Below are 13,925 nucleotides of genomic sequence, written 5' to 3'. Positions count from 1 at the left end.
CCTTAACTTGATTTCTACTTTGAATGAGGATTAAAAATCATTAATACTGTTTCACAGTTGATTTAAGATGAGTAGTTCACTTCAACATTTAAAATGGTTTGAACTAAACACACTTTGATTATCAAGAAAATAGTAATGATAATAAAAAGAGAGTGTTCTTTCAATTGATCAGTGCAGAACACACTTAGAAAGTCTCTGGATGAACTTAATTTTGTGTTTCTGGACTCAAATCAATGAAATAACAGTTCTTGTCCCAGGAAGGCCCTCAGGGCCAGATTTGACCTGAGGCTTAGTTCACTACATATTTATATAAAGTTTCGGATACATTAACAGACGATTTTATTTATTTATTGTTCAGCTGCTCCTTCCTCAGGGGTCATCACAGTGAACTAACTCACATGAAGACGTTTTTACGCTGGATGTCCTTCCTGACACAACCACACCATCGAGCTACCACAGCCTCTGTGTGGAGCAGAGAGCTGCCATCTTGGGTGCCTGGGGGAGCAGAGGGTGGGGGTTAAGGGCCTTGCTCAAGAGCCCAGAGTCAGGCAAATGAGGGTGGAGGCAGGTGTGGGTGCTTCACCTTTCCCCACTCACATTTAGATGTTGCCTGTCCCGGGGTTCGAACTAGCGAACCTTCTCTAACCTCTGTGCCACCACTCTTCACTCTGGAGTTATTATGTTTTTTACTTTATAATTTGTGTTTTAAAAGGTCTTTGTAAAATTGCGATGAAAACTTTTCAGATTTTTGAATAAAAACAAACGGCTGGGCAGCAGTTGCTCATTAATAATGTGACGCGTTTGAACAACGTTGAGAAGATGGGAGGACGTCGGGTACCAGACTCTCTCAGAGACCGGTGTTCATGTCCAAATCTGGGAGTTCTGCTTTTATTTTGTTCTTCTTTTGATTATTTTTTGTTTAGGGTCAGTATTTAAACTCTCTCTTCGATTGTTCCACGTTGAAAGTACTTGGCTATGATCACTTATTATTATTATTATAAGAAAATAACGGTGAGTTACACATCAAGTCGTATCGTATTGTTCTGCATCAGAATGCATCGTATTGAACAGCATGTCCTGTATCGTTTCGTGTTTTGCATTTTATCATATGACATTTCATCTCACAGTATTCAAGATGTTGCGTTATTTGTCATACGCAGGTTAACACAAGGTCAGCAGTGCAACGAGATGTTCAGGATGAGAAGAACCAAAACAGATTCAAGAGATTACATTATTTCATAATAACAGTGATATAAAAATGTTTTCTGATCAAACTTATTTCAGTGTTGTGTCGACTAGAAAACAAAGCAGCGTTTAATAAATGAAATGTTTTTATGTTAAACTTGTGAATCTTCCAGATCAGACAAAGATGCTGCTTTTGAGCGCAGAGTTTCTTCAAACTGTTGTTCTCCTTTTAATCCCATCTCATCTGCATTCTGACTTCTGCAGCGATGGTTTTTAGAAGCGGTGCAGAGACGAGACTGAAATAGAGCTGGTCTGCGTTTCTGTGCTGGAATAACAACAAAGGCAATTAAGGATTTGAAAGCAGGATTACAAATTCCGACGTCATCCTTTGAAGCTGAAATAGCTGCGTGAGCTGCAAAAATGACAAACAGTGATGTGGTTGTGCAGCTAACATCAGCATCAGTTTTAGATAATCGCAGCTTTATGATGAAACTGGTGCCAAAGATTAAAAAAACATCACAGCTTTAGAAAAATGGCTACAATCTTGTCATCACTGTCAGAACGGTGAGCTGTGCAAATAAAGCTAAACCAGACCAATCTGAGTCGGATGAGTCCAGGATTGTCGTTCTTGTTGCGTGCGAGGAACTTCTCCCAACATCCAACGTGTTATCACCGGACATCTCACCTCCCTTCAGACTGCCCTCCCACGTGCTTGGTGTGATTGGTCTCCGTGGGCTTAGCCTGAACTAATGTCTTCACCACCCTCTTAAGAAGGCAGATTTGACTCTAAGCTGGCTTGACAAGTGTCAGAAATGGCGGCCTTCACACTTGTGGCAAACGACGAGTCGCAGCAGGACACGAGCCGACAATCCCTCGTCTAAACGATCATTTGGTGTCAGCTGAGAGGACGTCAGCTGGTCCAAGGCTGCTCAGCTGTTTGGGAAACAAACCGACCGACCGGACTCAGAAACGTGGAATAAAAATCTCATCGCATGTACGAGATGATATATCTGGACATGTACAGAGTTAATTTAACAGCTTGTGTAAATACAAGTATTTAAGACATGTGATTCAGAATCAAATCTTTTTAGAGACGGCTCTTCACTGTGAGGGGACTCAGATGATGCAAGAGTGTCTGATCTGATTTATTTCACTTACACTTGTGAAATAAAATGATTTATTTCATGCCACTCTCTAGTATCCGATCAGACAGAAGTGATGACTTTATTTACAGAATAAATCAAAATGTAGCCAAAAACCTCCTGAGAACTAATCAGCTTCGGATGTGCACTTCACAGAATAGGAGTTATTTAATATCTTATTTATGAGATAATCATCGAGGAGGAGCGACGCTCAAAAACACACTCCAAAATAAAAACATCTGTGTTAATTAAGCAGCGACTTCTTCAGGATGAATGAGATCCTTCATGTCTTTCTGTCAGTTCCCATCACAGCCCTGAGATTGTGCTAAAAGAGTTCAAGTGACGTTTGCTTCAATTATTTACACCCTCTTCTACATCGACGTTAAAAGCATCTGTCTCGTTCCAACACTCTTCAGCTGACGTAAACGAAATCTGAAGTGAACAATAAAACACAAGAGACCGAACCGTCATCGTTTATTGAACAAATCTAAAATTAATCGGTTCAATTCTTTTTTACTTATTCGCCATCAGGTCACAGAGGCAACAGGTCTAGGAAGGAAACCAGACCTCCCTCTCCCCAGCGACACTCTCCAGCTCCTCCCGAGGGAACCAAAGGTGTTCCCAGACCAGACAGGATCTACAAAACCTACAGCAAATTCTGGGTTTGCCCCAGGGGGTCCTCCTCATCCGACTCCTTATGATGGGGAGGAGCAATGACTCCACTCTGAGCTCCCCCTGGATGGTGGATGTCCTCACCTTACCTTTAACGTTGAGCCTGATCCAGAGGAGGAAGCAGGATCTGATTCTTTTAGTCATGATCCACAACTCATAGGTGAGGGTCGGAACATCAACCACTCAGAGAGAGCGTTGCATTCTGGGAGTGTAAGAGTATAACGAGTAAGAGCCTTGTAGGAGCTGCAGAAGTCCATCAGAGCAGCAAAAAGGGCTCACTCAGAAAAGCTTGAAGGCCCTACCTCAACCAAAACTCACATGTGACAGGGACTTCAGTCCGTCACAAACTATAGGAGAACCACAACAACCATAGATCCCACTTGTGGCCACCCTTCCAGACATCCTTAACACCTTCTATGCCAGGTTCAACAGGTTGAATACAGACTTACCCTCAAGGACCCCCTGTGACCCCATGGACGCTTCCTTCCAGGTGAGACACACACAGGTTCTGAAAACTCTGAAGAAGTTGAACCCACACAAGGCTGAGGGACCCGATGGAGTTCTTCCCAGAGTTATGAAGGCCTGTGAGGAACAACTAGCTGGGGTACATGCTGACATCTTCAACCTGTCATTATCCCAGGCAGTGGTCCCCCGTATTTTTAAATCCAGCATCATTATACCAGTTCCAAAAGTCCATACCTAGAAAAACGTCCTAAAGCACATCAACTGCATGGTCCCAGATACAGTCGACCCCCTCCAGTTTGCCTACCGCCCTGATCGATCAGTGGATGATGTGGTAGCAATAGCCCTACACCGCACTCTGCAACACCTGGAAAGCAGCAGAACATACCAGAATGCTCTTCCTGGACTACGGTTCGGCTTTTAATACCATCTGCCTGGGCGCTGATAGAGAAGCTGACAGACCTTGGTGTCTCAACTTCCACCTGTAACTGGATCCTGAACTTCCTGACAGATAGACCACAGGTGGTGATAATGGGAGGACGGGTGTCTGCTGAACTCGCAGTCAGCACAGGAGCCCCGCAGGGCTGTTGTCTCAGCCCTAAACTCTTTACTCTGTACACTTATGACTGTCTCCACCCAGCACAGCACCATCGTTATTAAATATGCTGATGACACCACTGTACTGGGGCTCATCCAGGAGGGGAACGAGTCAGGGTACAAGACTCTGGTAGACAACAATATAACCTATGGAAAGAAGAATGACTTCATCCTCAATATAGACAAGGCCAAATAAATCACGTTTGACTTCAGAAAGAACCCTCCCTCATTACAGCCTCTCATCATTAAAGGGACTGAGGGAGGGCTGACAGCCATAGATTCTTGGGACTGCAAGTGACATTGGACCTGAGCTGGTCTCTCAACACCACAGCCACAGTAAAAAAAAAGCCCAGCAGGCTTTACTTCATTGGGTTGCTCAAGTGGGTCTGAACCAGCACCCTCTCACCCAAGCCTATAGAGGATTGATAGAGAGTACACTAACCACAGGCATCACCATCTGGTATGGGAACACCACACAAGCAGGAAGGAAGGCACTGCAAAGAGTCATAAAGACTGTGGAGAGGATCACAGGGACAAACTTCCTTCCATGGACTCCATGTATGAACAGCGCAGTTGAAGAAGAGCAGCAGGAATCATCAAGGACTCACTCCATCCAGCTCACTCTCTCATCAGATACAAAACATGTTCTTATAACCTGAGACACAGCAGAGTGGATAGATCATCACCCATAGCACAAGATGGTCTGCCACAGTCAGACTGATGGCAAAACTACTGCTCAGGTGCAATAATAACCTACACTACCTAACTTCACTGATCACATGACCAGGGAAGGTGTAGATACAATCTACTTTATTCTTATTTTTAATTATTTACCGTTATTTAGTGTTTTGATTTCAACTTTGAGAGAGCTCTGCACAACAATCCCAATGTGCCTGGACTGTTGGTCTTATGCACAAATGGTAAATGAAGCACTTTGTGCCTTTTAACTCGGCTCTTTCTTCACCACAACAGACTGAAGCAACCGGCGCTCTATTACTGCAGACGAGGCCATGATTGTCAATTTATCTTTTGCACCATCACTTGCGAAAAAGACTCAAGATACGAGCCAAAATGCAAAAAACAGTGAAAGGAAATCTCTCACCTAGCAGCACAGTCTGTTAATCAAATGCCCTTGATAAAGTGATAAACCGTGTGTTTCTTTTTTATAAAAGCAGGACAACATTAGCTGCAAGCTTAGAGATGTAACTCTCTTTGCCCAATTAATCTGGAAAGAGTTATGAGGACATTACCAGGATTCTGGGAGTCTTCACCCCTGACCATCAGCCTGTGCAAAAACCACTGGTTCACACTCTGAACACTTCAAACCTCTCAAAGCACATCAGGTGATCTCATTCTTCACAGAACATGAATAAATCTACAAATATATCTTAAGGACAAAGATCAATCCTCTCTTATTCCTTACAGCAGCTTAGGTTTGCCAAACAAAAGACAGCATTTCAGCACAAACAGCCCCCCACCAGCTGTCATGCATGGTGGTGGAGGGCTGATGGTTTGGGCCCTGTGCAATTATTGAGTGGACCATGAAGTCCTCTGTAGAGCAAAACATTCTAGAGTCAAAAGTGAGTCCATCTGAGCACTGAAGCTTGGACCAAACATGATGCAACGAGACCTTAATCCTGAACACAGCAGCTGATCTCCAACAGAACGCTGCAATGACCCAGAAAAGGTCCAAACCTCAACCTGATTAAAACTCAGGGAAGCGGTATGAAAAAACCCCAGAATAATTTAATTATTCCAGCTATAAGTAATTATACAATATGTTGGAACACCTTGACTGCTTCACATTTTCACTTTGCATGAAAATTCCTCAGTTTTTTCCTCACTCGCTCTCGAGAAAGACGGATGCTTGTCTTCCCTCTCCTGTCTCCCGCCTGCTTTTTTGAGCTCTGTCTTGTGTAACGGAGCTCCTATTTACACATCTTCCGAATCGTAAACTACTGTCATAGATCTGGTCAGCTGGACTTTCAACTCAATTGATAAAATTTTTTCAACCAAGTGACAGGGTCCTGGAGAGCCCTCATGCCCTGCTGAGACGCATGCGGCAGGGTACGTCATGGATCCGTGGGGAAAGTGGAAGTTGATGTGTCTTTCCATTTTGTCTCGGGAGGACACTGAAAATGTTTATATCATTGGAATCATGATAGCAGGGTTTCTGCTTTTTGGCAGTGTCGGATACCTATGTTATCAGCTAAGACGACGGCAGCAGTTTTGGCCACGGCAAAGCTGCCGAGCGTATGTGAAGGTTTGGTTCGTGCTTTGAGCACTCAAAATCAGCTGATTTACGAGCTCAAACATAAGATGGAAGCGATTTGTGAGAATCACAGGCCACCTGCAGCTTCTGGGACTCGCCAGCATGTTGGGGACGACCTTGGATGGAGCTAAAAAGCACAGACCAGTGGAATGCTCACAAATCTGGCCATTTTGGATCATCGGGAGTACCAGCAGGACTCAAGGCTGGTGAGAAATAATCTGGCTGAAAAAAAAAAAAAAATCAACAACTGTGGTTTATCTGAATCTGACTCCCCATTCGGCCTTGAAGTAGGCCAATTTATCAAATTTCTCCTGGGATGTGTGTAAACTAAGGAAGACTCAGCTCCATCTGCACCCCCCACTCCCACCCCAGAGAACTTCTGTTAACGCTTATCAGAGCTGTACCGGCTGACACCAACATCTCATCGGGACTATGGTCTATCTGGAAGTGCTTCATGGACACATCTCACAGTCTTGTCATCAAATGTATATGTAATGTGTCTGTAAATTTGCTGCTGGTAGAGGTTTTTGATGTCTTAAATCATGTCCTGATGAGGACTAGGTGTGAAGAGATCTTTTTTTGTAATACCACCATCTTCTCCTCATGGCCTTTCCCCTTTTCTATCTAAAGAATAAGGGGTTGCACTCTTAGGAGCAGCAGCAACGTGCATGTCGCCCATCTTTCGGACAACTGTACGAACATAATCTCACTGTACTGTACTACGGTACAATGATGGTAAAACTTATTCTGGTTCTAAAATGTCGACCCAGATCAGGAAGTCCCCGACATGCATGTGTAAAAATGATAAAGCATAAATGGTTTCACGATCCAGTTTAAACTCTACAGGGGCTGGTCTACTTTAGTTCAAAGAATAAAAAGTAAAATGGCGTTTAGTCTTTAGGCCGTTTAAAAAATAACGATTTAAAAGACTGTCCTCGTTTCCATTGTTTCAAATCAATAAGTTCAGTTTATAAATCTCAATATCTGTTCCAAGCTTGCCTGCACTTGAACCAAACATCTTAACTTCAGCTTAGCTCAAATTATTTTGAACTGGATCATGATACTTTCAGCAAAATACACAGCATGCTGTTGATTTTATTTTATTTTTAGTCTCTCTTTTAAATGTTTTACGGCTTTTCTCACAGCGAACTTGACGTGGAGCACTGAGATGCATTTGTTACAAATTTTCCTTAAAATGTTTCAAGACATCTGTCGAGAGATGTGATGAAGGAATTTTAGCTTTAGTTCATTCTTTTAAAAAATGCAAGAAGATTTTGGTTCATGGATTAACTGAGCTAAAGACGGTAAACAAAAATACCATTCTCAAGTTCTTGTTTCATAGTATTTAATTTTTTGTGTGTGCTTCTTACATTTTTGCTTTAAGAGTTCAGAGCTCGTAGCTTGGCAGGCCTCAAGAGACCCATCCAACACTTGACTGTGATTATGAACCCTGCAGGGCACAAGCTGCTGGAACATAAGTGAAATTTATATGCGACAATATATTCTCTGCAAGACCCTGCTGTTGTCATGAGCCTAAATTTACTGCCTTTCACCATGACTGCTTTTAGAGTTATACTGAAAATCTAAGGTCGTGTTTTCAAGGGTGGTGCAGGATGACACGACAGGAATTTCAATGAATGGAGTAGAAAGTAAATTCTTCTCCCTGTGGAAGTGAAATGAGGTGAGAAATGTGTTCTAAAACATTTCAAGTATTTGTTGCTGCCAGTAAAAACAGGTGTATTGTATATAGAAATATAAAGGGTAGCAATACATATTACAGCCCAGTATGTGACCTGCAAGTACCCGGTGCATACCGTGCATGGAGACTACCAGAAAAAACGTGTGTATTTTAAAAGTAACTGGGACATCCCAGGTACTTACCCGTAGTCCCAGGCTGTGGTAGTAATTTATACTATAAACACTTGAAAGGGGGACAATTTGCTGATGATTTAGAGGCTACATGAGAAACCACAAAATATTCTCCATCTTCAGCTGCTTTAACAAAGTCACGTCACAGAGGCAACAGATCCAGGAGAGAAACCCAGACATGTATCCCCCAAGCGGCACTCTCCAGCTCCGCCTGGGGGATCTCAAGGCATTCCCGAGCTGGAGAAGATACACAATCCCTCCAGAGGTTTCTGGGGCTGCCCTGGGGCCTCTTACAGTGGGACATGCCTGGAAAACCTCCAGGTGCTAATCAGATGCCTGAACCACCTCAACACGACTCCTAGATGCTCTCATTATCCCCAACGCTGAGCCAGGCCACAGAAAAGAGGCTCATTTCATCCGCTTGTATCCAGGATCTCCTTGTTTGGGTCATGATCTAAAACTCATGACAAGTGAGGGTTGAAACATAGACAGGCCTGTAAATTAAGAGCTTTGCCTTCAATTCAGATCTTCACCATAACAGACCGAAGCAACACCTTCATTACAGAGGATGAATCCCCGATTCGTCAATACATCTCCCGCTCCATCTACCACCACTCATGAACTAGATGCCCAGGTACGTGAACTCCTCCACCTGAGGAAAAGAAACTACGACCCAAATATTATTAATAATCCAATAAAGGACAAACAGAGCATTTATTTAAGTCTGCTCCAGTTTGTTCACACCACAAGCCACGTTCAGTCATCCACTCACAAAAATGTACACCTCGTCTGTTTCCACTCATCATTACAGGCTACTCTCGTTTTTATTTTGGTCCAGTTCACACACTTACTGGGGTCTACTGGTTGCTTCAGGCCAAACTCAACAGTCAGCTGAAATAAATAAATGAGTGGAAGCTTTGGTTGGAGTTAGATAAAGCTATAGGACATATCTGAAAGCTGTGCTCTCCTGATCTGTGCTGCTGCTGACTCATCTACCAGTGCTCTTCTGCAACCACGTTGTTAAAATATGATTTTTTTTTACACCATCAAATCACTGGAACTTTTTTTTTCAAGTGGGAATAATTCATAAATTGTTTAGTCAACTGTCTATAGCATATTAATGATTTTAACCGGTTCCACGAGCAGATCCGTTTAGTGTGTTCACACAAGGTAAACCCGTTAAATCCAGTTTAGTCGTTGACCATAAAAAGATTTGGTTTGAGGTTTTTAAAGAATTTGGTTCCAACCCCATCAAAACATACAATCCAGCTGAATCTAGCTTTACCTTTTTCTTTTTCTCTGAGGTCGTTGAGGTATTTCAGGAGCTCTGCGTTGGCCTGGACACAGTAAACTTCTCTCGTTTGCAGACCTCCTCCACAAAGCCCCGTCACGTTGCTGCGGCGCCGGTCCTGCTGGCTCAGCAGTAAGTCCACCCGGCAGTCGCTCCACTCGGTGGTCCTCCACATGTATCTGCAACGTTGACACGAAGCAGCAGAGAGAACAAGAGTCAGACGTTCCTCTGTGGGTGCAGTACGGTGTCGATTTAGGAACATTTTCAGTCTTGTAGACCTAAATTCTGTTAAAATCAGTCAAAAAACATCAAAAACTCAGACTGAAGGGACTTTTTTTTGTTCCCGCAGGTAAAAAATGATCAAAGATACAATATAGAGGGAATAATTTACCAACGTTTTATTTATCAGAGCTAATTTTGAAACCAAAGTGCCTGTTAATATAGTAAGTATAGTCTGTCTACATCAAACACTATTAAGACTTTTCATTCCTTAAGATAAGCCCCCCACTTTACATGCCAGAGAGTTAAACAAAGATCATTTATGCTGAAATAGGACAGAGTTAGTCATTTTGGTCAAACTCTGTAAATATTGTTTTGAACATCTCATGATATGAAGAGAAAGGACGACTCCTGAAAACTGACAGGGATACAACCACTTCAGTGATGGCTAGGATCAATTAACTGAAGCAGCTTTGGGTTGAATTGGGTTGACTCCCAAAGTTAGAGTGTTTCATTATAATACGTCCAGTGATTGACGAGATATTTTACTAACAATCAACGTGGACTAAAGCATATACTAGAGTTTTGAACAAAGATGTTGAGCATGTTGTGTTGTATAGGGTTAGTGGTGCTCCGATACCGATACTGGTATTGGGCCCGATACCAGCCTCGAGTACTTGCGCTTGTAAACACATCCCAGTACTTCAGACCGTTTAGGCTTGGTGACATCATTTCCTCTTCCAATTTGCAAGTAACCGAGGATAAACAAGTAAAAACGTCCATAGTTTAGAGATATTTTAAGAAAAACACACGTCATGTTAAGACAGCAGACTGATTGCTGTGTTCCGTCGGGACTCACACTGGAGTACTTGTACTTGGTATGAAAAAAAAAAACTGGCTTCAGGACACCTGTACGTAGCGTATATCTTGTGAATTAATTTCAGCTACTATCACTTCAAATTTTATCTTAGTATCTGCAAAACTGACCGAGTTATACCCATTTTACTGTTGGCTAATGTCGCTTAGCGGGGCGGTCATGTTGAATTGTGTTGGCTCCTAATTTTAACAGGTTGAACGTGTTGATTCAACAAATACTTTCTGGCTGTTTCAGTAAAATCTGTTTATTAGTTCATGGGATATTTTGCCAACAGACACACAAACCCACACGTTAATGTCCTTTTGTTTTGGGCTGCAGGCAGAACAAATCAGTTAGACTGACAAATTTGGCAACCAATATGTTTTTACAGGTATAAATAATTCCCCAATGTGTCACAGACTTATTGTGACTGGTTTGGCAGGAAATCCAGTAATCTTCCAGATGGGATTAGAAAGAGTTTCTTACTCAGGGATGTGGAATGATGGTACGGGTTGAAGCGAGCCATTGACAGCCTGAATCTTTGTTTGCTCTGTATCAGAGTGTAAAATAGCCTTATAGTTTCCCTCCGTTTGCCTTCACTTTGTGTCTGGCTCCAGCCCAAGCACTTACACTTATCTTTCTCCATATGTCGTCTCACAAACACACACTCCCCACCGTGTGCCACCCAGGAGACAAAATTAGTCTGGTGATATGTGTAAATGGAGGTCAACAGGAAGTTTGTGCAGACTGAGCCAGCACAGATTTTTCTGTCTCGAGCCCATACGTGACTGAAATGCCGATCGAACGCCTGAAGCGTTTCATCGCAGGTTTTAATAAGGCAAAGTCAAAGCAAATGATTTCATCACGACATAATGCACATTCATATCTCAGTGAAAGTCATGAAAGTCACATCAACACTTTAGGGCAATTTGAAACGTCCCCTTCGATCCCGGCTGCCTCGTTCTGCCTCCCCTCGTCAGTAATCAGAAACTCACGTGGTGCAGGGTGGCAGGCTTTCTCCCCGAGGTTCGCAGGACTCCATCTCCTCCAGAGGCGGGCACTCCTCACCTTCACCGACGGGGAACTGCAGCACCTGTCTTCTCCGAGTGCGATTTCCTTTCAGAGACTCGGGGTCCACGCAGGTCTTTGAGCAGGAGCTCCACTCGGTCCACTCGGTAACCTGGCAGTCTTTGGGAAGGATGCAGGACTGGATGGTCAGCGGCAGGTCCCGAGGCATGCACAGGCTGGGAGAAGGTAAAGAGAGACGTCAAGACGTGGTTCAGATTTCTACTTTAGAGAAGCATTTCTCAATCTTCAAGGGTCAATACACGCGTCCCTGCTCCGACAGACCTGGTTCAAAGAAATTAATGACCTCAACAGCTTGTAACCACGTTCTACAGAATCCTTTACAGACACGTTTAATTAAAATGACAAAAACTAGTGCATCTCAAAGATTAGTACCAGGAAACAACGTGGAGGACAAGAACCCATTTAGACCTTACAGAACAGATCAAGACCTTAACAAGCCCTTGTAAACACACGCTTGCTCCTGCTCAGATGCTGCAGAACAAATGAAAGGTTGAACACACAAGATGCAAACAAGATAATGACTTATTTCATATTCAGCCTAAACCAGGACAGACATTTTCCTTTTCCCATTTGTACAACAAACTGAGCCAGTCATCTACTGGTTTTACTTCCAGGTAAAGAACGAAGACGTTCATGTATCAACACAAAGTCATCCCCGCTCGTCTGTGCAGGGCTGTGAGGAGCTGTGATGATCACAAGCAGTCATGGTGCACGAGGCAGGGTGCACCCGGGACAGATCGCAGGTCCATCACAGGGACACAGAGACGAACGAGCAACCACTCGTGCACGGTCTCATCTCGTGATAGAGTTACCAGTTTTGGTGTGCGGGAGGAAGCCGAGGTGCACGGAGAAAACACATTTGTGCACGTGAAAAACATTCAAACTTAGAAAAAGCTTCAACCCTCTGCTGTGCTGCCAACATAAAATCACAATATTTTCAACAAACACTCGAGCATCAACATCTGGATGGAAGAAAAGGTTCACGTCTTTACTCATCAACAGAAACGTCCAGAAAAGACGATGGTGAGTAATCCCACTTCATTTTTTATGCCCTGAACTGGGAGGAACAATGTTGTGGCCGAAACTGTGCAGTCAAAACCAAACCCTGCAGAAGACACACTGTCCTAAGTGTCCTACATGTAGATATATTACATGTAGATATACTACGTGAAGACATACTACATGTAGATATATTACATGTAGATATACTACGTGAAGACATACTACGTGAAGACATACTACATGTAGATATATTACATGTACATATATTACATGTAGATATACTACGTGAAGACATACTACATGTAGATATACTACGTGAAGACATCCTACGTGTAGATATACTACGTGCAGATATACTACGTGCAGATATACTACGTGTAGATATACTACGTGTAGATATACTACGTGAAGACATACTACGTGTAGATATACTACGTGAAGACATACTACGTGAAGACATACTACATGTAGATATACTATGTGCAGATATACTACGTGAAGACATACTACGTGTAGACATACTACGTGTAGACATACTACGTGTAGACATACTACGTGTAGATATACTACGTGCAGACATACTACGTGCAGATATACTACGTGCAGACATACTACGTGCAGACATACTACGTGTAGATATACTACGTGTAGATATACATGTAGATATACTACGTGCAGATATATTACATGTAGATATACAAGACATACTACATGTAGATATACTACATGTAGATATACTATGTGCAGATATACTACATGTAGATATACTACATGTAGATATACTACGTGTAGATATACTACGTGTAGATATACTACGTGTAGATATACTACGTGTAGATATACTCAGGACATTACCTTAGAAATGTAGGTTTTTGCTCCAAGACTGTATGAGAGTGACTTTAATTACTCCAATGCAAAGAAACGGAGGATTTATAAAAGACTTGCCCATTTTTACTTTCTTACTTTTGTGTACAGGAACATTTTATTCTAGTTTAAATAGACAATTTTAGCTGTTTAATGTGGCTGAAGCAGCTAAAACATGCTGGCAGTAAAACCTGAACCTTTAGTTCATCGCTATCCATCCATCATTTTTACACGCTTCTTCCTTCTCGGGTCACTGGTGCCCATTTCCAGCAGTCATTGTGCGAGAGATGGCGGACACCTGGACTGGTCTCCAGTCCATCACAGACACACCTGGACAGGTCTCCAGTCCATCACAGACACACCTGGACAGGTCTCCAGTCCATCACAGGGACACCTGGACAGGTC

At 42.8% G+C, this 13,925-nt stretch overlaps 1 protein-coding gene across 1 annotated transcript in view; it reads right to left on the bottom strand.

The window, feature by feature from the left end:
- Positions 1 to 13,925, bottom strand: part of LOC119409615 (thrombospondin type-1 domain-containing protein 7A) — a 351,078-nt gene that overhangs the window by 264,130 nt on the left and 73,023 nt on the right. Inside the window, exons 3-4 of the mRNA XM_037676515.1 lie at positions 11,561 to 11,809; positions 9,485 to 9,669 (exon numbers count right to left, since the gene is read on the bottom strand). Coding sequence (XP_037532443.1) covers positions 9,485 to 9,669; positions 11,561 to 11,809 — 434 coding nt within the window. The remainder of the gene's footprint in view (positions 1 to 9,484; positions 9,670 to 11,560; positions 11,810 to 13,925) is intronic.

Source organism: Nematolebias whitei, chromosome 5, assembly GCF_014905685.2.
Source record: "Nematolebias whitei isolate Nwh7 chromosome 5, NemWhi1, whole genome shotgun sequence".
NCBI lineage: Eukaryota > Metazoa > Chordata > Actinopteri > Cyprinodontiformes > Rivulidae > Nematolebias > Nematolebias whitei.
This window is presented reverse-complemented; position numbering and strand designations above follow the sequence as displayed.